This window comes from Lycium ferocissimum, chromosome 5, assembly GCF_029784015.1.
Source record: "Lycium ferocissimum isolate CSIRO_LF1 chromosome 5, AGI_CSIRO_Lferr_CH_V1, whole genome shotgun sequence".
Lineage (NCBI taxonomy): Eukaryota > Viridiplantae > Streptophyta > Magnoliopsida > Solanales > Solanaceae > Lycium > Lycium ferocissimum.
This window is the reverse complement of record NC_081346.1, coordinates 342,457-366,747: the sequence shown is the minus strand read 5'-3', so window position 1 is coordinate 366,747 and position 24,291 is coordinate 342,457. Positions and strand designations below refer to the sequence as shown.

General features: G+C 41.7%; 1 protein-coding gene across 1 annotated transcript; it reads left to right on the top strand.

Moving 5' to 3' along the window:
* Positions 1 to 13,655: 13,655 nt before the first annotated feature.
* On the top strand, positions 13,656 to 18,368 carry LOC132055245 (glutamyl-tRNA reductase-binding protein, chloroplastic). Its single transcript, XM_059446967.1, has 5 exons — positions 13,656 to 14,154; positions 14,244 to 14,324; positions 15,086 to 15,190; positions 15,548 to 15,697; positions 17,824 to 18,368. The coding sequence occupies exons 1-5, from the start codon at positions 13,768 to 13,770 to the stop codon at positions 18,061 to 18,063; spliced, it is 963 nt and encodes a 320-aa protein (XP_059302950.1). The 5' UTR covers positions 13,656 to 13,767; the 3' UTR covers positions 18,064 to 18,368.
* The last annotated feature ends 5,923 nt before the right edge of the window (positions 18,369 to 24,291 follow it).

The following is a 24,291-nucleotide window of genomic DNA, read 5'->3' as shown; positions in this document are numbered from 1 at the left end:
GAAAACTATCAAAACATTCTCAATTCTTATACAATCTTACCAAATGAGCAAATCATAGTTTATAACAAAATTAGTATACTACTAGAAGGCTTTTCTAAAAAATGCAACATCAATTAATCAAATTTTACTTCAATAAAATCGAAAATTTAACATGAATAGTAATGTAACTACTATTTAATATAATCTTCCCACATAAATTAAAGATTGGTAGACATAAATAAAGGTTGGTGGAAGTTAATGAGATTGGTAAATGATTGATGGGGTAATTGTTAAAAATATTTACCAACTTATGGATTTTTTTTTTACAAAATATTAACTTATGGGTTAAATTTTGTATTTAAAAAAGTTGAAACCATCAAACCCAAACCATGCTTTTTTGGATGATTTGGGTTCAAACCATGGTTTCAAACCAGGTTTTAAACCACGACTTAAAATTGATGGCCAAACGCTGGTTTGAAACCATGGTTTCAAAATTGATGGCCAAACGCCTACTAAAACTAAACCCTGTTTTGAATTTTTTAATATTTATTGTTCTTGAAACTAATATTATATCATAAGATTATAAATATATTACAATAATACATAAAAAACAATTATGTGTTCCGTTGGATTTTGCATTCAGTATTTCATATGAAATATATAATATTTACTTAAAATTCATTTTATCCAAGAAATTAAATTGTTTGGGATAATATTACTCTGTCGATGATGTCATATATTATCCAATTTTGACAAATGGCACAACAAAGTAACATAATGTCCATAGTTACGAGAGGCCGGGGGATGTAAGAAAGGAGCAATCAACTTTGGGAATACATTATATCAAGGTAATCAATAGTATTGCGATTGACGAGTATCTATGTAGAGAAATAAAATTGATCAATAATATAGATAAATGTTTTTATATAAAACTTATAAAAATATTTTTTTAGTCATATTTTAATTTTTTGTAATAACTGCTCGAAGCGCGGCCATATTCACTAGTCTCAAATAAGTTAGGAATTGACAGTATTGTTTACCCCGAATTTGGATAATCAATTGAATTTGTAAGTGGGTATAGGATATGTGCTTTATTCTTGACGTATGTTAGATAAAGGAAATAGGGATTGGAAGGCTCTCCAATGAAGCAGCCAAAGATGTAGACGTTTGTGAGCAATGTATTATATGATTAGCAATAATTCCTGAAAGAAAACGGCCTCGGCCGAATAAATAAAAGGGAGAGTAAATATATGAGATTCTTTTCTTACAAATGTTCTTGAAATGTAAAGGAGCCAACCCCCCCAAAGGAGGGGGATGTCCCATATTTATAGTCTTTATCCATGGGCTCAGGTACAATGTGAGGTGAATAAAATAATAATAACAAGGACGGCTACGAACGGATTTGATGGGATTAGGCCCGACGGCGCCGTCGACACACGCGCGTGTTGGTAGGCGTCGTGACGGGGACATGCGACGCGCGGCTCACGTGCAACGGCTATCTACGGACCAACGACCACCGGACCAACGGTTATCCGGCCACGACCATACGGACCGACGGCCACACGGGACCGAATGGCACCCTTGCTCGGCTTCCGGTATAAGCGCTCATCCGGTTCGGCTTTCCGTATAAGCGCTCCTCGGTTCGGCTTCGGTATATGGTCGGCTCGAATGTCGTCGGGCACGTTCCCGTCTTCCTTGCCTCGGCCCTCGCCCATTGGTTTACGTTATGTCGGTTTCCCCGTATACGAATAGCCCCTCACTTCTCGTCATGCCGATCCATCGGGGTAACGGGGAGTGAATAACCTTAAACGGTGACTCGGCCGGCTCGTTCTTATCTTTAAATTTTGGCGGGAATGACCACGTAACGCCTGCGCCAACCGCCTTTTGCACGTTACGCCACGTCGCCCCTCGTGGCAGATGGGGACACGCGGCGGCCCATGCGATTGGTCACCCTCGGTAACCGTTCCCCCCTCGCCTATATAAGGCCCGTTACCTATTCATTTGTCACTTTCACATTTTGTTTCTCTTCGACCTCCTCTCTTCTCTACATTCCTTCACGTTCCCGAAAATTGCTATCTGTTGCGTCGACTGCGGTTTGACTCGTTAACTCAAAATCAATGCAAAAAGAGTTGATTTCGCCAATTGTTTTGGTTTGGTTCTTCTTTGTTTCGTCATCCCCGAATTACCGGTTCCTTCACTTCCCTTTTCACTTTTAAACCTTCTCCTTTCATACTTTCGAAATGTCAGGGTCAGCTTCCACGAAGTTCCACCGACGTCACCCCAGGGATCCCGTCTGCGTCCCGGTAAAATCGAGCTCACGGTCTCGGATATTATTCCGGCCAAATTCAATTTTAACAAAGATCTCGAGGTCGACAAGCGTCCTCGGTCTCGGACAGGGGATACGATGTGAGGCGATACCCTTCGTCGATTACCGAGGAAAAACTCGACGTAGTCCGGGCCGACTGCGGATGGGATACCCGCCGTTAAGGGTTTTTGCACGGGCCGGATGAATCTGTCACCGATCACGCAGAAGGGTTCTTGTTCGTATACACTTACCACTTTTACCCTCGAAATCGATCCTCCGATTGATCGGTCATCCTCGATATGTGCTTGGACCTATGGCGTGACTTTAGCGCGAGATTGGTCCGATCGTTTGGAGGGTCGTTGCGTGTCTCCGGCTTTTAGCCAACAACGCCGAGAAGGGGTTTACGCTGGGCCACTTGATACGCCTGTACTCCCCGAGGGTCTTTCGGGGCGGTGTAATAAAACTTGTCAAGCGCAGCCGGAACCCGTTCTTCTCGAAGATGGACGAGGACCGGGATAGGGGCTGGCTAGAGAGGTACGTCCGAGTGAAAACCGAGGACATCATCCCTGCCGACAATAGGCCTTTTCCGGAGGAATGGAACAATAAGCGTAAGCTCGAATTTTTGGGCAATCTTTCTTGTGCATTTAGTTGTTTTTTATTCATTCTTTGATCTCGTCGACTCATTGCTTTCTCTTCTCCCTTGCCCAGCCAACGGATACGTACCTCCGTCGTCGCGATGCGAGCGAATGGGTTCTTGCGCTCCTCCGCCGGCGTCCACTGCGAGAATCGGACATGGGCCCACATCTCGTGGCGGTGGGTGGCGCAAAACCACGGTAATATGTTTATTCCACTACGTGTTTGTTGTGCTCCTCTTGCGTGTGGCCCTTTGAATTCACTATCTCCGTTATTGCTTTTGCCTTTCGGGTTTGCCCCCGGGCTCGGTGGCCTCGAGGCCGAATCGGGAACCGCTGTTCTGCACCGTCGTCGGGTTCGACACGGCGGGTTCTTCCCGTGTCCTTGACGATGCGCGAAAAAGAAGAGGGCCTCGATAAGGCGCGGCGGCACCAAGAGGAAAAAGGCACGGAGTGTCGCTCGGTCGTCGAGGGAGGAGAATGAGCCGACATCGTCATTCGGAGGGTCGGCTCGGTCCCCTCCGTGGCTCCGTCTGGAGGAGGCGGCCTCGTTCGACCTCCCTCCTTCATCGGCGAAGGCCGTTGGTTCTGCGCTCTCCACTCGGTGCGGATGAAATACTTTCCACGCCGGTTCCCCGCCGGTCGATTGACTTTATCGACATTTCAGGTGAAACTTCCTCGGAGGATGCTCCCTTACAAAGAAAAAGACCCGGGGAAGCGGTAGCTGCCGAGGCCGGTGAAAGGGCAGCGGGAGATCCGGAGATCGAGGCCCCCACAGGTGTCCGTCCATCTTCCCGGGTGCACGAGCACCGTGAGGCTGAGCCACGGTCTTTGCGAAAACATTGAGGCCGCTCCAGTTCCTCCACTCCGGCTCTCTCGTGTGGACGATTTCGATGACATGTTCTCGGGGACCCCCCGGCTTGCGAGAAGCGGCGGGCTTCGGTCGCCTCCTTATTCCTCGGGTCACTAGGCGGCCAACCGAGCATCCGAATCGGCGCTAGGGACGGTTTGGTGAACGTTTTCCCGGCCCGGCGTGGAACCTCGGAGGACCGTCCGCCCGGTGGTCAACGTCCCCGAAGACTTTAGCTTCTTATCACGCCCGTGGGCGTTGCGAGCTATTTGCGTCCCCTTGTCTCGGATTCGGACAAACGCAAAATGGCGGGGTCATAGGCGGTGCCTTATGAATGAGGGTATGCGCGCGGGCAACCGGGTGGATTCTTAACCACCCTTGTACATTCTATCTCGAGAATGCCATCCCTTCTTCGCCTAAGACCTTTGGTTTGTCTTATCTGCGAGTGGTGGTCTTTGGTCAACGAGGCCTTCATCCGTGCCCCGACACGAGATGAGCGACCTCGGGGCCAACTCGATGCCCGGGCGGGAGACGGAGAAATATCAGACACCTTCAACGGCGAGAAGGAGGGAGAGTTGGCCGGGTGGCCGTGCTAGCCAATCTTCGCCCCGAGCTCGATGCGGTTAAGGAGGAGAAACCGTCGTTTGGCGGCGAGGGCGGGCCGCGTGGACCGATTACGGCGGGTCTCGGGCCGACAAGATCGCCCTTAGCCGGGATAAAACCCAATTCTCTACCCGGTTGGACGAACTCGAGGCCACGGTTTCCCAACTTCGGGGAGAGCTGGACTCGGTGAAGGCTGATGCTACGGGCTTGTCCGAGAGGAACCGGCAGCTCGAGTCTGAGGCTGCCTTGTTCAATGAGCGCAGCAGAATTTTGGAGGAAAGAGCCGAGGAGCGGGCCCGGATATGTGAGGGTATTAGAGCCGAACTCGAAGGGGCGAATAAAGCCAATGACAGCCTTAAGGCCAAGTTGGGTGCGGCCAACCATGCCAAAGATGACCTTGAAAGAAACCGGGCTCACTCAGAGGCCAAACTGGCCAAGGCTGAAGCCGATTTGGAGGAAGCATGGAGAAGTGTGGAGGCGGCCGAGGGCTCGGCACCGCTATTGTTGCCGAGTATGAGAAGTGGAAATCTCGGCGCCTCGCCCTCGAGCAAGTTGAGCATGGCCTCGAGAACGCTTCCGGCCACGATACTAGAAGCCAAAGGAATGGAGGAGAAGGCCCGACCACGCTCTCGGGTCGAGTCGGATGACTCGAGCGGACCGAGTCCGACATTCATCCTCTTCGCCATGCGGATAGTGTAGAGCCATTACTTTGGCATCTATCTTTTTATTTTTCATTTTCATAGAACTTTCATTTTTTTTTTTCTCAATGTAAAGAACATCGGTTGTTTATAAATGAAAAGTGTATCTTTCCCGACTTAACGTTTGAATGTTTGTCATTTATCCTTTCCGCGATTGTTGGTCCGTTTTCGCGGTAAGGTGGCTCGTGGTCACCGATTCATCATGCTTGTTCGGTTTTTTACCCGACTCTTCGAGAGTTCGGTTGTCTCCGAATTTTGAGGGTCATTTTACCAGAGTCGACATTTTACTTCGGCTTTGTTTTAGGGCCGGTGTCTTTCGGCCTTGGCTAATAAAGTGGCGACCCCGTTTGGGGGTCTTATCGAGTTTTTGGTCGGTTGCTTTTGCTATTTTGTAAGAGTACGATTTAACGAGGAAGTTGCTAACTTTGACGACTTTTTGACAACTTTATTTTTGTAACACGTTTGTACATACGAGTTTTGACTCTTTCTTCTTTTGCTGTAAAGCAAGTAAAAATGGGACACGATTCATTATGATCGTTTGGTCCTTACATTGGAGGCTATGGCCGGTGGCCGGGTCTTATTTTGCCGTAGCAAATTTTGGATGGGACACGATTCATTATGATCGTTTGGTCCTTAATCGGTGTCGTCGTTGGTGTGGGCACGGTACTCCTTCCCGATCCGAGCTTTGAGGTATCGGGTGCGGGCTTTGTTATTTTCCTCACGGTGAGTGCTCGTTTTGCCCTTCATATTTGTTCGGTAACATGTTGTACTTGTTGCCTCGTTAAAAACCTCGTCGGAAAACCACTTTTGGGACAAAACCGCGCTAAGGAAAAGAGTGCGACACGTGTTTTCGAGCCTAGATTCTATTTTTTCATCCGTTCTCGACTTCCTGCAAAAATGAGAAAGGTTAATGAGAGAATATGACCCATACCTTAGCGATGAGTATCTCTTTAGGTGAGCCACGTTCCGGTTGTTGCGTAGTCGTTGCCGTCCATTGATTCTATGAAAGGTACGATCCTTTGCCCGTTATACCGGTCACCTTGTACGGGCCTCCCCGATTCGGACCCCGACTTCCCCTGCGTTGGGTTTTGGTGTGCAAGGTGACCTTTCGAAGCACTAAGTCCCCGACTGGAAAATGCGGAAGCGGGATCCCGGTTGTAGTATCTTTCCATTCTTTGCTTCTGGGCCGCTATGCGAATAGATGCGCATTCGCGTAGTTCATCCGCGAGGTCGAGTTTCACGGCCATCGCTTCCTCGTTTGACTCCCCGGTGGAGTACCTGAAACGGAGAGTCGGTTCACCGACTTCTACGGGGATAAGAGCTTCGGCCCCGTAAACCAACGAGAATGGAGTTTCTCCGGTGCTCGACTTGGACGTGGTTCTGTAAGCCCACAGCACCTCCGGTAATACGTCTTTCCAACGGTGCTTCGACGCTTCAAGCCTCTTCCTTAGACTTTGGATTATTGTTTTGTTCGTGGATTCTGCCTGTCCGTTCGCGCATGGGTGATACGGGGTTGATACGATTTTCTTAATCTTCAACCCTTCGAGGAAACCGTTGACCTTGCTGCCCACGAACTGAGGGCCGTTATCACAAGTTATCTCGGCAGGGATGCCGAAACGGCAGATGATGTGATCCCATATGAAGTCGATCACTTCCTTCTCTCTTATCTTTTCGAAGGCCTGTGCTTCAACCCATTTAGAAAAATAGTCAGTCATAAAAAGAATGAAACGGGCCTTACCTGGCGCTTGGGGTAGCGGGCCCACGATGTCCATTCCCCACTTCATGAAAGGCCAGGGTGAGACCACCGAGTGCAGTAACTCCCCGGGCTGGTGAATCATCGGGGCGTGTTTCTGGCACCCGTCGCACTTTCGGACGAAATTCTTAGAGTCTTCATCCATCCTATTCCAATAATAACCGGCCCTGATGATTTTGCGGACCAGAGCTTCGGCACCGGAATGGTTGCCACAGGTTCCTTCGTGGACCTCTCTCAATACATACTCCGTTTCGCCGGGGCCCAAACATTTAGCCAGTGGGCCGAGAAAGGATCGCCGATACAACAGACCATCCACCAAGCAAAATCGAGTCGCCGTTCTTAACGACCGCGATTCCTTTGGGTCGTTCGGAGCTTGCCGTCACGCAAGTAGTCGATGTACCTGTTGCGCCAATCCCACGTTAGTCCCATTGTGTTTATCTCGGCATGTCCGTTTTCTATGGCCGTGTTTGACAGGTGCACCGTGGTGCCGGAGTTGATCTCCTCCCCATCGACCGAGGACCCTAAGTTTGCCAGGGCGTCGGCCTCGCTGTTCTGTTCCCTCGGTATGTGCTGCACGGTCCACTCTCTAAATCGGTGAAGTATCACTTGGACTTTCTCGAGGTATCTCTGCATCCGTTCATCCTTGACCTCGAAAACACCGTTCACCTGGTTTGCGACCAAGAGTGAGTCGCATCGAGCTTCGATGCATTCGGCTCCCATGCTCCGAGCCGCCCTCCAAACTCGCAATCACATGCCTCATACTCGCTCGTTGTTAGTCAATTCTAAAGCAGCTCTAATCGATCGTCGAATGATATCCCCGCCGGACTTTTGAGGACGATTCCCGGCCGAACCTTTAAGGTTCGAGGCCCCGTCCGTATGTAGAGTCCAAATGCCCGCGGTTTCTCCCGAGGTCGCAGAGTTCCTTCTCGACCTCGGGGACCATTGCGGGGGCAAAGTCGGCTACGAAGTCGGCCAAGACTTGGGATTTGATGGCCGTTCGGGGTCTATATTCGATGTCGTACCCGCTAATTTCTACAGCCCATTTCGTTAACCGACCGGACAGCTCCGGTTTATGCATGATATTTTTCAAAGGGTAAGTGGTCACAACACGTATAGGGTGGCATTGAAAATAAGGTTTGAGTTTTCTAGAGGCGCTTACCAATGCTAACGCCAATTTTTCCAAATGAGGATACCGGGTTTCTGCATCCCCCAAAGTTCTACTCACATAATAAACAGGGAATTGCGTACCTGATTCCTCCCGGACCAAAACGCCACTCACCGCTACTCCGAGACAAACTAGGTAGAGGAAAAGCGGCTCGTCGGCCTTCGGTGTGTGCAAAGAACGGGGCTAGTCAAATACCTTTTCAGCTCTCGTAGAGCCTCGTTGACACTCCGGTGTCCAAACGAAGTCGTTCTTTTTCCGAGCAAAGAGAAGAAACGGTGGCATTTGTCGGAGGACCTCGATATGAAGCGACTCAGTGCCGCTATTCTCCCGGTGAGCCTTTGTACCCCTTTTATGCCGTTCACGACCTCGATATCCTCGATGGCTTTGATTTTGTCCGGTTGATTTCGATCCCCCGGTTCGAGACCACGAAGCCCAAAATTTGCGGACCTCACCCCGAAGGCGCACTTCTCCGGTTAAGCTTCATGTTGTATCCGCGGGAGCACATCGAAGGTTTCTGCAAATGCTTTAAATGGTCCTCTCGTTTCAGGACTTAACAACCATGTCGTCAATATAAACTTCCATCGTTTTTCCTATATGTTCTTCGAACATTTCGTTAACTAGGCGTTGGTAAGTTGCACCGCATTTTTTAATCCGAAAGGCATGACATTATAACGGAAGTCCCATATCGGGTTATGAAGGATGTTTTCTCTTGATCCTCCGGTGCATCCGGATTTAGTTATACCCGGAGTAAGCGTCGAGAAAACTTAACATTTCATGTCCGGCCGTAGCATCGATCATTCTATCGACGTGCGGCAACGGGAATGAACCTTTTCGGCATGCCTTGTTTAAATCTTTATAATCGACGCACATCCGAAATTTATTACCTTTTTTGGGTACCACCACCACATTAGCGAGCCAATCCGGATACTTCACCTCCCGGATGGAACCAATATTTAAAAGCTTTGTTACCTCGTCTTTGATGAAGGCATGCTTTGACTCCGACATGGGCCTCCTTTTCTGCTTCACCGGGGGAAACTTACCGTCCAAGCTGAGCTTGTGTGAAGCTACTTCTGGTGATATACCTGTCATATCTATATGCGACCATGCAAAGCAATCGGCGTTAGCTCGAAGAAATTCAATTAATTTGTGCCTGAGCTCCGGGGTAAGCCCCGTGCCCGTGTATACCTTTTCTCGTGGTAGGAACTCGAACAGCATGATCTGCTCCAGCTCTTCTATGGTCGACTTGGTTGCGTCCGAGTCATCTGGCGTGATAAAAGATCGGGGCATCCCGAAGTCATCCTCTCCGTACTCCGGATCCGCCCCGATATTCTTTGATTGCTATTGGGGGGCTTCCTCCCCGGTTGCACCCTTTTTCCCCTGAGCCGGTTCCTCGTGTCGGTGCTGATTCTTCTACAGCGAACATCTCCTTTGCTGCGGGTTGCTCACCGCGGACGATTTTCACTCCCTCTAAGGTGGGGAATTTCAGCATTTGATGCAATGTTGAAGGCACCGCCTTCATGCTATGTATCCAAGGTCTGCCCAATAACGCATTGTACTTCAGTCCCCTTCGATCACGTAGAACAGGTTTGTTGAATGGTGGCCTCGATGCTCGCGCGTTCGGCGTGAGATCTCCCCTTTTGTGGTTTCGCTCGCCATGTTGAACCCGCTGAGTACCCGGGTTGCCGGTACGATTCGATCGAGCAGCCCTAACTGTTCGATCACTCTCCATCGAATTATGTTGGCTGAGCTACCTGGATCAATCAAGATACGTTTAACCATAGTTTTAAAGATAAGTACGTAAATTACCAACGCGTCATTGTGTGGTTGAATGACGCCCTCGCGTCCGCGTCGTCGAAGGAGATGGAAGCTCCGGATAAATGATCTCGGGTACGTTTTTCCCGACAATGGAAATCTTAGTCCGTTTCACACGGGACACCTAGGGACGTCAACCCCCCCGACTATCATATTGATCACATGCTGGTGTTCGACCGGTTCGATCCTTCGATGAACTTCTCTCTCCTTGTAATGGCTTTTGGCTCGTTCACTCGGTAAATCTCGAGGTGGCGTTTTTCAACAACCGGGCTAACTCTTTCTCTCAACCGGCGGCAATCCTCGCTTTGTGACCGTGGGTTCCGTGATATTCACAAACCATGCTCGGTCCCGTTGCCCCGGACTGTCCCCAGTGGCTTTGGCCACCGAACATCCGAAACACGACCGACGCCGAGACAAGATCCGAGGTACCGACGTTGAAGTTGTACTCCGAAATCCTTGGAGGACCTTTATTGTTAATTGAACTCCCGTATCGCTCCCCGAACGAGGGCCCCGACCGTTTGGCGCGTGTCCATTCTCGCTACCTCGACCGAGAGGTGGCTCGGCCTTCCTTGATTTTTCCGTTTTGAAATTTGATCGCTCCGGTGCGAGTATGGTCGAAACCTTTCTTTAGTCGATTCGGATTTTGCTTCGTAACCCTTCCTCGGTTTCTCGCTTCGTTCATCTTTTTTGACTTTACCGGAGAGAGCTCGAGCTGGTCGTCCTCTACCCGAATCTTCGACTCATATCGATTGTGGACATCGGCCCATGTTACGGCCTCGTATTCTAGCAAGTTTTCCTTCAATTTGGCCGAGGCAACCGAGCTTAGCATATTGAGCCCCTTCGTGAAAGCCTGTGCGGCCCATTCTTCTGGCACCGGGGGTAATTCCATCCGTTCCCTCTGGAACCGGGAGACAAACTCCCTTAGCAACTCATCGTCCCTTTGTGTAATCCGGAAGATGTCGGCCTTACGGGCCTGCACCTTGATGGCACCGGCATGCGCCTTCACGAAGGCGTCAGCCAGCATTTCGAACGAAGTGATCGAGTGCTCGGGTAGATGGTCATACCACGTCAACGCTCCCTTCGACAGAGTTTCCCCAAACTTTTTCAGCAGTACCGACTCAATTTCGTTTTCTTCCATATCATTGTCCCTTTACGGCGCAGCATATGAGGTCACGTGCTCGCGTGGGTCGATGGTGCCGTCGTATTCGGATGTCCGGCATTCCGAACCTCTTTGGGATCGGCTTCGGGGCGCTTGGCGGGAAAGGCCTTTGGATGTACCTTGAATTCGCCCTTCCTTGAAAGTGCGGGCCCCGTATCCGGTCCACCCGAGAGTTATATGTCTCAACCTTCTTCTCGGTCGAATCCACCCGTTTTGCCAAAGTCTCAAGCATCTTTAGACCTCGGAGGAACCGGCCCAGAATCATTGCTCTCGACCACCCGCCGTTCGTTCCTTCCGCTTTGCACCGTATCCTGGCCTTTTCCGCCCGGCCTTCCCCGTGTCCATTTTGCAACCGGCAATCGCCATTCCTTGCTCGGCAATTGTCGCTCTTTGTTCCCGCAACATTTCGAAAATCGTACGCAAATTAATGCCGTCCATTCGGTGCCTCCGCTCCTTCCTACGCTTTGGGTCCGAGACAATGTAACCGAGTTATGAGTTCTTAGAGGATCGGTGGCGGTAGGGGCGGCATTCTCTTGATCCACGGTGTTTTGCCGATTGAGCCCTCCCTCGAGTCAACGGGGGGTTTGGGTCGGCAGGATTCTGGGCAGCCCCGTTGTTCGCCGCCCTCATTTTCTCGCCACAATTTCGTTGTTGTTAACGTGACCGATTGCCCGACGTCGCCCATAGATTTGTTTTTGACGAGACGAACGAAGGGTTACGGTTTAAATGAGTTTGATAAGAGTCAAGACTAAGAACTATTATCCTAGCCCCACGGTGGGCGCCAAACCGTTTACCCCGAAATGATAATCAATTGAATTTGTAAGTGGATATAGATACGTGCTTTGTTCTTGACGTATGTTAGATAAAGGAAATAGATTGAAGGCTCTCCAATGAAACAAAGATGTAGACGTTTGTGAGCAATGTATTATATGATTAACAATAATTCTCGAGAGAAAACGGCCCCGCCGAATAAATAAAAGGGAGAGTAAATATATGAGATTCTTTTTCTTACAAATGTTCTTGAAATGTAAAGAGCCAACCCCCCAAAGGAGGGGATGTCCCATATTTATAGTCTGTCGCTCCATGGGCTCGTACAATGCGAGCCGAATAAAATAATAATAACAAGGATGTACTCGAACGGATTTGACGGGATTAGACCGACGGCGCCGTCGACACACGCACGGTTGGTAGCCGACCGTGACAGACACCATCGACGCGCGCTCACGTGCAACGGCTGTACGACCAACGACCACCGGACCCGGGCGTTATCCCGGCCAACGACCATACGGGCCAACGGCCACACGGGGCCGAATGGCACCCTTGCTGGTGTCCTATAAGCGCTCCTCCGGCTCACGTCCGTATAAGCGCTCCTCCGTTCGGCTTCGTATAAGCGCTCCTCCGGTTCAGCTCGAATGTCATCAGGCACGTTCCCATCTTCCTTGCCTCGGCCCTCACTTCATTGGTTTACGTTATGTCCGGTTTTCCCCGTATACAAGTATGATTCATTTTCAGTTTTATTTGATGTTTTCTTTTCAATTTTCAGTAACTTGGAGTTCATAATGATTTTCTATAAATTCTACCAACACACTCAAAAACCCATGAAATATTATTAACGTGCATACATCCTCGTGACTCAATTAAATACGAAGTTGATATTGGCAATATATTGATAGTTTATATAACATTATAAGAGTGGGGAAAAATGAAAATGTCGCCCTTCTTTTTAGTTACTTGATGATTTTTCTATAGTGATATATAAGTTGCAAGTCTTTAACGTTTGCAAAAAGGGGTTGACAGTTTCACTCTTGAAATGGATTCTTTGGTTATTGCTAACATGCTTCAAAACAACAATCTGAAGAGGCTTATTCAAGATACCAATAATCAAATTGGAAACTTCTCAATCAATATTAATCACTGTCTCAAGGAAGCCAACATGGTAGCAGATTTTTTTGCGAAAATGGCCTCAAATAGTGGAAATGAAACCTTTTGTTCCTCTTTACAACATCTCACTCAAGAGGTGAAAGGTTTAATTCAACTAGATAAGTGGCAATTTCTTACCATGAGAAGAAGGTTTGAGAAGTGCAATTTCTTTGTTAGTTAATGTACATTAGTGTATAGTGAAGGATATCGTATAAGCTAATCCTTCATTTCTTTTGTTAGAGTAGTAAATACTCCTATGGTTAGAGGTTTGGTCCATGTCCCCCTCTAACATATGTAATTTTTTGCGGTTAATGGACATGGTAGGGGTCAAGCCTAACCTCCTACACCAATGGGATCACAACCATGGTGATGGCTTAATTTTTTCGTGTTGATACAAATTTTTCATGAATCCGCGACCTAAATAAGTTGCATTTAGATCTAAACTCTAATAATGAAATTTGATATATTATGTTTTTTTTATCGTAAAAGTAAGTCATCTAATAGTACTTCTAAACCTATTTCATCATTATCTTCTCTAAATATTTTCTTCAATTCGAAAAAATTACATTAAATATAATTTTCTGAAATTAATGTAGTTGATCACTATAATCGACTTTGAATCATGTATATATTATACCCCTATGAAAAATAGAAAAAAACAAAATTTATGTGGAGTAAGAGTAACGTGTGAATTGGAGATGCGTGCCATTTAAGTAGGCAAAGATAGAAAAAGGAGGCCATTATACATCAAATTTTAAACTGTGACCAGTTGTTGATCGAAATTTCTTTGTTATAAAAAAATATATTCTGAACTGATAAAAGGATAGCTTCTCAACTTTCTCCTGAACGTACACCCAATTCCATTTGTTGTTTGTTGGAGCAAAAAATTGAATGACGACCCATCTTCCAACTTCAACTCTTCCCTCTAAAATTGCATTACCTTTCAATAAACCCTGGAATAAACGAGCTCAATTCACCTTCCCCAAAACAAACCCATGTCCAAGATTTTCAGTTGGGTCTCTTAGATGTGCAGTTTCCGTTGTTTCTGAGCCAATTCAATCTGAAATTACCAACAATGGCAAACCATTTCCAGCTGAGGTTTCCAGGACAATTATGGAATTATCTTCAGTTGGCACTTTATCCACGCCTACTCAAGATGGTTGGCCTTTAGGCATTGGTGTTCGTTTCGCTGTTGACCCTAATGGAACTCCTCTTCTCTTTTTGAATGACTCCACTTCGAAATTCGCTGTTAATTGCAAGTCTAGTTTCCTTGTTCAGGTCTGTAATTTAAACCTTTTCTTCATATGTGTGTTAGAAAGTTTCAAACTTGATTTTTTAATGATGGAAAGATTTGAAATTTATATCAGTTAGAGCAATATGGGTTGCGGACTCCACAGTGCACGATACAGGGAATACTTGAAAAGCCAGAACATACGACAGATTTAAAGGTGAGATAAGGATTATCCAATTTATATGTATATAGGTGCTTTTTTCATTTGATCTATGCTCACGGTGATAATGGAACCTATAAAGCTATGGTATACTTATCTATCTAATTGCATATTACAATAGTCTTAGAATTGGATGGATGCATATATGGGCCAAGTTTGACGAAGTATTAGGACTGACTCTCTGGTTTCCAGCAAGGTTAAGTTCAGCAGTACCTTTTGAACTAATAAGGATGTCTTTTGGCATGTGTTATTGTCATTTGGTTTCAAAGAGGGAGATATAAGTATGCCGTACAGTTTTCTGCAGCTGACTGCGAAAAGACGGAAATTTGTCTATGCTCACCTTATGGTGAGGAAATGTAGGATTTTAGCGAGCGAATTGATTTAATAATCTACTGTTTTTTTTACTAGAAGTTGTTCAAAGAGGGTATCACCTATTCATTCTTGTAAGGACGACTGTTCTCTTCTTCAATGCTTTGCTAGTGTAGGAAAAAGTGATGTCATTTAGAAAGAAATAAATACACAATAACATATTCATAGGTAATAGGATACATTTATCTCCGAGCATGCTATTCACTATTTTTCAACAAATTGTGTGCTGTTGACAGTAGTAACCATGCGTGACGGGTTGCACTTCTTTTTTGGCCAATTTCAACGATGTCATATGTTCTGGCGCTTCATTTATGATGAATTTTACCAAGTTTTGGTCTTCAATGATAGTCTGAACTCTCTATTGATGACACTAAAGTTTCTTGTTTTAGAAGCTTCATTCAGTTTGGGAAAAAAGATTTGGGCATGAAGTAGATGGGGACCGCTTATTTTTGCTTTCTGTGGATCGGGTACTTCAAATTGAAGATTTTGCAGAGGTTTGTTAGTGTATTTTGGTTTATCTCATTGATTTCTGTTGGACCACTCATAGCTTTGTTTTGGCCTCTTTGGTAGGGATTGCTTCACCTTATTTAATCTCCATATTAAAACCAAGTTTGTTTAGTGTATGTAAAAACAAAATTTTATCTTGTTCTAATAACTCTACTTATCATTTGAACAGAACAATTTAGTTTAAATTGGTTATCTAAGAAAGTCTATTTAAATATGAGGAAAAAAAATTAGGATCCATACCAAGCAGCCATTCAAGTTTATTCTTTTGCCCTGAATAGTAGTTCATGTTGATTACTGATTGCAGCTACATTAATATAATTTTATGAGATATATACTACTTTCAGGCTGGAATTTGGGTCACTTCTTCAGACTACAAGTCCGCGAACCCTGATCCTCTTCGAGACTTTGCAGAAAGAATGATTGGCGAGATAAATGCTAACAATAGGGAAGACATCTTACGGTTTTGCAACATCTATGTAGATTTGGATTTCCAGGTTTGTAATGAACAAAACATTATGACTTTCTCTTACTCCCAATTTAGTTTTTCTTTTTCACTTTAGTTCCGTATTTTAGTATAATAGTTCTAGATGTACAATTTTTCTGCTTCAAGTAGTGTCTATTCTTTCATGAGGATAAGATTTTATGGAAAACTTGCCAGGAAGTGTTAGTTTGGTTAAAGAGTAAATAACAACAAACCCATTAAAAATAGAGGAGAATTATTGACAATGTTTACCTATATTATATTCTGACTTCCATATCCTTAGATTTTTTTTTTTTGAGAAGGTAACAACTGTTATATATATCCAGAAAAAACCTGCACCAAGTTAATGCAATCCAAAGTAATTACAAAAGGCTATAGATCAGCCTCCTATTCCTTTGGTTCACAAGGTTCCTGTAACATCTAAAATTGATTCATGATCTTCCATATGTTCATGTTTACACCAAAAATAAAACAAAACTAAGCACTTCATCTTCATGTTCTGGACGGAGCTGCTTTTGTTTTCAAAGCATCTTTGATTCCATATCCTTAGGTATCCTTTTCTCTTTTTTGTCCTGAAATAAAATACATAACAGGCCTAGTCTAGAACAGACCTAATCCTGTTTGAGTTTTCTGAATATATTCACTTGAAAAATATTTTACTTTGTCATATGCATATAAGATGTCATAATTTCAAGTATATATCAAGGTTGTCAAATTTTGTTATAGTATTTACTAAGTGGTTTTCGTGGAAACTATAAGAGTTATTCGCCACTTCTAGAACATGTGAGTTGCACATTGATTACAAAATTGTATACTTTTCTATCCATCATCTGATTCGTAATTCATGTTGCTGATGTGACGTAGTGGAAACTACACTCTCTTGAATGCAACTTCCTTTGATGCTTCATTTCTTCATTGGCACATTGTCAAAATTCTCTTTTCTTCTTTTACAACAGTTTTACCTTAAATTAGTCTTTAATACCTATTATAATACTTTATTTTACTGGCTTAATATTTTTTCAGTTTCAAAAAAAAAATAAAAATCGCTTGGGATGTTTGGATGCTGAGAGGACTATTTGCTTTTAGAGGACCTGTACTTTGTAAGAAGGGAAGAAAGAAAGTCATAGTACTTGATAAATACTCTCTGGACCATTTGTCCACTTATACTTAACATACTTATTACAAGAAAAGTTGAAAACTACCCCTGGGGCATTCCAAAGCAAAGGTAGTACAATGCGGGATGTGTAGCACACACAGATCACGAGTTCGAGTCCACTTGTAAACCAAGTCTGGCATTTAAATGGAGAGGGGTAGAGAGACAAACCCATTATCCACCAAATTTTGAAGTTGGAAACAACATATTTCTTGGTTATTGCAAAAAAATGTTGAGTTGTTCAATGTTTGTTGGAAATACCCGCAACCATACTTTTGATTTTTTCTGTTAAGAGAAGAACAGATTATAGGACAGGTTTGTTGAATAGAATAAGAAGATATTTTACGTTGTCCGTAAGAAAAGTAGACAATGTTTTGGAATAGCTGATAAAAAAAAAATAGGACAGCATTTTTGGGACAATGGAATTTAAGGAACAAATGGTCCAGAAAATAATGTTGACGTAGGGGGCACATAGGCCATCATTGGCAAGACAAATAAAGATAAGAGTTCCAAAAGTGATATACAAAGAACTTTTGGTAAACCTAATCACTGGTCATACATGGTCAAACTTCAGAGCTTAGGCTTTGGGTTATGAAATAGGACTCGCAGTGGCATTTTGATGGCCCTGGGTTCACACTAGCAGTTGATAATGTGCTTTTACCTGGCTCAACAGTTTATTTTGATCATTGTCTCACTCTCTATCTAGTTTGATAGGTATGATTTGGTCATTTTCTCCATGTTCCATTTTGACCAAATAAAAGCTCTCTAAGTTAACAGTGGTATATTTACAATATTATCCATGACCTAATGGTCTGGTAGAATGCTCAATTGTTTATATATTTGACTTGTGCTCCAGGTCAAGAAATGTGTTTTACTTTCCAAGTTTATTGTGTGCTTTGAAGTACATTACGTTTTTGAACTGGTTTTTCTTCACCCTTATATGATGACTTATGTATTTATTTTCTTTTCTGTGGATGCACTCACAGGTTTGCGATGCCAAGATGCTTTGGGTTGATAGATTAGGTTTTGATGTCCGCTTCAGGTCTCCGCGAAATGATGTATTTGAAGCCCGTATCCCTTTTCCCAGAGAGGTTACAGATGAGAAGGGGGCAAAATCATCTTTCAATTGTATGTCTCAACTTGCTTGGGAAGTAGAAAAGAATTTCCATTCTGCTGAGTTTGAAAAGGTGAAACAACTGAAAAAGATCGAGCACAGAGGACTCTAAATCAAACTGGTACCTCTTTGCAATTTTTATGGTTGTTATCTCGATGTTCTGCAGTTTTTTGATGCAATTATCAGTTGTAATATCTTGAGACACCATTCTTTTTCTCGAGGAATCGCTAAGTCGATTTGAACTTTGGAGGCTGATCAATGTAATTTCTCAGTTAGGATAGTGTAAATTGGTGAGTGTTTGCAATTGCAGCGGGAATGTAAATGTGCTGGAAGGACATGTTCATCTCTGCAGCAACACAATAATGTATGTTAGCACATAAGTTATCGGTTAACGGAGCTCTTCTACGACTTATTTTTTACCTGGAGCAGCATATTCTGTTGCAAAGATAAAATTTTGATAGAACATAACTTGAGAATCCAATGCAATTATGGCAAGTACATTTCTTTACCAATTGGCTGCTACTTTACTATCTGGGGTTGCTTTCACTAATCTCTAGATTTCTCTAAGCTAGGAACAGCTGTAGTTGACCCTTTATTTTTTAAACGTTCAAACGACGGGACGTTGTCCGTGGATTGAGGCTGGGCGGAGCTAGGTAGGCTTCAGGGGATCCGAACCCTCTCGGCAAAAAATTACACTGTATATATAAGGTTAAAATTATTTTCTTGTGTATATATAGTAGATGTTGAACTTCTTTGGCTTCTTTGTGTATTTATTTCTTTATATTTTTGAACTCCCCAGCTGAAAATCCTGGCTTCGTCACTAATTGAGGCTGGCAAAAATGGTTCGCTAGTCTTGTTTTGACTCTTTTTAATGCATTGCTTCAGTAACACAGAAACCCAACATGTAAACAGGCAGGCTTGTTTCAAGTTGTTTTTGTCCGTCAATAATGGATGACAACTGAGTCGTCACAAAACACTACAAATTTCCTTCAGTTGGAAGAGAGGAAAGTAACAGATTAACAGTCGTTCTTGTCGTTGTGTTCTTTTTGCCACAAGAGTTGTTCTAAAGAAAATGACGTCTCAAGTTTTGAAAAGTATTCAAAAAATGATTTCTTTTTTATTTTCGGGTGACGTTTAAAGATAGTTAACTCTGCAAGAAAGTGGGCAACTTGAATAAAAGATGTCGCAAATATAAAATGTACGAATTTTGTAAACACTAAACACTACCTTTGAAGTCATCCAATCTCGAATAAACTCCCAGACACAAATATATATATTGCCACACTTTTAGAGACTTGTAAAAAAAAGGAAATTCTATGGATATTGCAATTAGAGTCCAATTAATTAATTAATTAATTAATTAATTAATTTGTAGCTCTCATTTGATGCAGAGTTTTGAATTAGGATTTGAAACCAAACAGACTTTTAGGGCCTGTTTGGAAAGCCACACTGTTAATTGAAATGGAGTGTGACACACACGGTTTGAGCTTCGCATTGTTTGTTGTAAGAATTACACAAGGTGGGAATTAGGTGTAATTGAGAGGATGCAATTACACTTTCCAATTCTCAAGGGAGGGTTGAGAATTAGGTGTGATTACACCTTGTAATTACACAGTTACTTTTTTGTTAAATTTAATTTCTTTTTATTTTCAATTTATTTTTATTTCTATGATTTTAATTTATTTTTTATTTTTAAAATGTATTTGTCTTTTTATATTATTTATTTTTCACTTTCTTCTTCTCATTCCCAACCTTTACTTCTTGTTGGTTCCATATAATTGCTCCTATTTATTTTCTTATTTTATTCATTTAGCATAACTGTGTTATTATTCTAATTTTTAAAACTACACCTCTTAATATTGGAAAGAATGAGTCATTAACAAACTTGACATTTAACGAGTGACGTTATTAAAATAGAATTCCGTTGTGAATGAGGTTATAGACTTATATTTTCCCTTTCTTTTGAATTATTTACTCTAGATACGTTGGAACTTACTTATGTATGATGGAATTTGACATAGGAATATTATGTTAAAAATTTTCTTTTGAATTTTAAATTTAGGTTATATTTTTAATTTTAAGTTATTTGCTTTCACATTGCATGTTGTTTACTTTTCACTTACATTTAAATAATTTAATGGCAATATATTTATAAGTATTATTTTTTTGTCAAACATCCAATCCACGACGTTCTCACAAAAAAAAAGGTCTTCTTTTGAGTTTTATAATTAATTAAAATTAAATACTCCATTATTAATTGAAAAATATATATCAATTATTTTTTTACAATATTAGTTACAAATATATGATTATTAATTAATATATTTTCAAAAAATAATATTTTATGAAATAACTAATTTAATATCATTTATAAAGGCAAATATTTTTTAAAATATTAATTTTAAATTTTATAATGAAATATTATATTTAAATTAAACCAATTGTATAATTGCACCAGTTCCAAATAGGGCCTTAATTAGAGTGGGGACCTAGACGAGGAAAGAAACGAAAAAGCATAGTACTTTCTACAGAATGACTTAAGAGTTAAGAGTTTGAATATTGTGACCTAACAGGAATGTGCATACATGATAAATAGTTGGCTTCCACTTTTTTACTCTGCATTGGTCTCCATCGTCAAATAAATCAAAGATTTGAACTAGGAGAATTGTCAAAAGAGCATATATATTTTCTATATAGAAGGATGAGTTTTTATGTGGATTGATAAATCTGAAATATTAGACGTGATATGAGGTCATGTAGCGATGAAGACGAAGAAGAAAAGGAAGGTGATGAAGTTCATCCAGGAATAAAAGCGCTGGTGTTCGCGTGCATGGCTGCCGGAATCCTATGGACATTATTCATGGGTAATAGTGAACTGCGGTCTAAAGAAGTATTGGACAAGCAGCAAGTTTTCCAATTAGCGACGCATCTCATCTTTGCCATCTTCTTGTTTTGCTGCTCTGTTGTTCTAATCAGCTTTACTCTTTTCAGTTGTATCCATTTTTTTATGAGATACTGCTCTCATCACTTTAATCAACAAACAAACTCACTCCAACGAGCAACGGAAGGATTACTAACAACCCCGCCTGAACCTGAAGAAGAAGTAGCACAAGGGCCATCAACAAGTTTGGTTTAGCTCACTATTAATGCTCACAAAAGTCAAAGACGGTAGACTTTGTGAGAGCTTATTTCTTTTTTCTTTGTAAATACTGTAGTAATAATATACACACCTTTTTTGAGAAAAATAAATACTGCTACTGTATAAATGAAGGATTGGATAATGTAAAATTGGAATTGTGATGAATTTCTTGTGTATTGCTTCACTGCACAGTGTGGTATATATAGTTTTTACAAGGAATCAAAATATTAACCAACTGTACAGGTGTCCTATACTAATTGGGTATTATCTAACAAACTAATAATTACAATTTCTATGTATTAATGCTATATCAGAAAATAAAATAAGTATATACAATTGGGAAATTTCAAGGAAGGTTCCAGATGCAGCAGCCACTTGTCCACTTAGCTGTGAAAGAATAAAATGGTTCCATTCACTTTTCAACTTTACTCTTTGACGGTGTATTTGTCTTCAAAATACCCAAAATCAAAACTTCAACTCTTTTTACATTTTTTCACTGTATTTAATTTTTCTGGTGAATCAACTATGCCAGAGTCAAAGACAACTACGAATATAACCAGTTATACTTTTCGCTTATTAGGTTATACCTGGTGACCTTCTCCACTCTCTCTCACTTTTTTCTAAAAAAAGGAAAAAAAAAGGTTTGTCATTGTTGTTATCTTCAATAGTTTTTAATTTTTCTTTCTCTAACTTGAATCAACAAGAGTAGTAGTTCAACAACTCATACCGGTTTTAATTGGAACACCTTTCCTTTAATTCCGCAATACATGTAAAATTCGGCAACCTATAAATCAGGGCCCGATTAGACATGTTGGACCAGAATCAAGGTAATTTAATTTATCCTAATAGATTATTGTTTGTGGAGATACTTAAGTGTTCGTGAACGATAATACTAAATCCATCAAATCTTTAAGCAAGAGTCCAGCTTCATTAAACTCAATAGCGAGGTTAGTCATTGAGACAAAAAAAAAAAGTCAAATGACATCACTTGTGAATTTAGAGATATTTTAGAGATTATAACCTTCATTATTCTTTTGAAATAAAATTTTATAATTCGTATGCTATTTCATCTTTCAATACTAGGAAAATACACATTTTTCTAAATACAAATCCACCTTTATTTTGGTGCATGTGATATTGTTGTCGGCACATTAATTCTACCTTCAACTTTATCTTTTTCTGCATTTTATATTAGCTTTAAAACGTGGCCATGCGACATCTCTTTTGGGCAACTTGCGGGATTGTCCTTCGCGGGGCTGGTTTTAATTTTTAGCCCTCACAATGGTGGTTCTAACTTTTGCTCTTCAGGCGGAATTTGAGTCTTATGCGCCTTGCAATTTTTTTGTTTACTGAGCTGGGGTTCGAACCCACAACCTCGAAATATTAGGCGAAGGGTAAAAGTTAAAGACCACCAATTTGAAGGCTAAAAATTAAAGACCACCCCAAATGAAGGACAATCTGCACAAAAAAAAGATCTCTTTTTACGTAACCAAGCCCAATTAATTGGAAAACTAAACATTTCCACACTAGTTAATACTCCAAAACTTTCCTTATTGCCATCAAATTTGAATTCAAACGATTAAATAATGAAAAGCTGAAGGTAAAATCAGAATTAACGTTAAACAAGTACAGACTAAAGTAGAATTTTTCTTGCAAATGGTGAGTCAGGCTCTGGCCCTCCATACTTGTTGCATTTTCTTTCTCACTAAAGTTAAAACAATTCAACTTGTCTCACTCCTCATAGACGACCAAAATGATTTTTTTTTTCCAAAAGAAAAACAAAGAAGAGGTAGTTGAGAACAATTTGAGGTGCTACATATACATCGAGAAGGATGTAACCTGTTACAACAATCCAAGTCTTCTTCTCAAAATAGATTTGTTTAATTAAATATTGTATGTACATCCCGAGAATAGCATGTAACAAATTTCTAGAACAATAGAAAATACGGTTAAGTCGGTAACTACTCTACATACCATGGAATTATCGCCAGGGCAAAACTATAACAGCGAATGATTAACCATCTTTTATCGAAAAATTATATATATAACTTAAATATTATTTTATATTAGGCAATAAACAGTTCAAGTAATGGAGATTGTTTTATATTTGAATATTGGTGCTATTAGGTTGAATAAAGAATTGGGCAGCAGATCCACTTCAGTCGTCATTAATGGGTGGGAAGGCAAATTTACTTTGCTCACTTGCCTTTAATTACGGCAGAATCCTCGCTCTGGTCTCCTTTCTTATACTAATACCAGAAAGAAAAAAAACAAAAAACCAATGGTTTGACTCTCTTTTTATTGGCTGCTATTAATTGTGCCTTTAATTATTCAATAATCATGTTTTGGTAGCCCAACTTTGTCCAAACAGGGAGGTAATCTATCAGCTTCAGTAAAGTCTTGAGTGAACCATCAAAACATTATTGATATTATTGATATTGAGAATGGTCGAAGGGATAATCTAGTGTTTGGAATTTATTGATCCGATTAATTACTAACTCGTACTTTGGGTACATTCACTAAAACAATAAAGCACTCTTTTAGTTCCTACCAAGAAATTTTTCTTTTCTTGAGCTCTAACCTGATGCTTCTGATTTAAATTGTGAAAATTTCAACTATTCCATTATGTTCCTTGATGGTAGACATATTAATTAAGTATTGAAGAAACAAAAAGAGAAATTAAGGAAGAAGTTAGAAGTACAAAAGAGTGTTAAAAGGAGAAATAGTGAACTGAATCAAAGCAATAATTGATGGAAAGATGGTAGTCTATTAAACTAACTGAATCAAAGCAATAATTGATGGAAAGATGATACTCTATTAAACCAAGGACTGGAGTCAATTATTAGATCTAAAAGAAACCATTCTTCTCTTCATTATAGGTTTTATATAGTTTGTCGTGTTTGAATATTTTCGATACTAAACCAGATAGTAGTACAAAACTTGAGATGGAGAAAAGGATGAAAGGCACGTGGCAAGTTGAGTCACAAAGTCAGGTAAGTCACGAGTCCTTACAACCTGGATCTTCTTTCCTTGTGATTCACTCATAGTTCAATCATCTATCATACTTTCACCCACCCTAGATCTACAATCAAAACTTGACATATTCAATTTAGGGATACTTTTTCACTTACACATTTATTTCTCGTTTTAAAAATATCCAATTCAGCTGAAACTATTGATAATCCATTTAGATCTGACCTG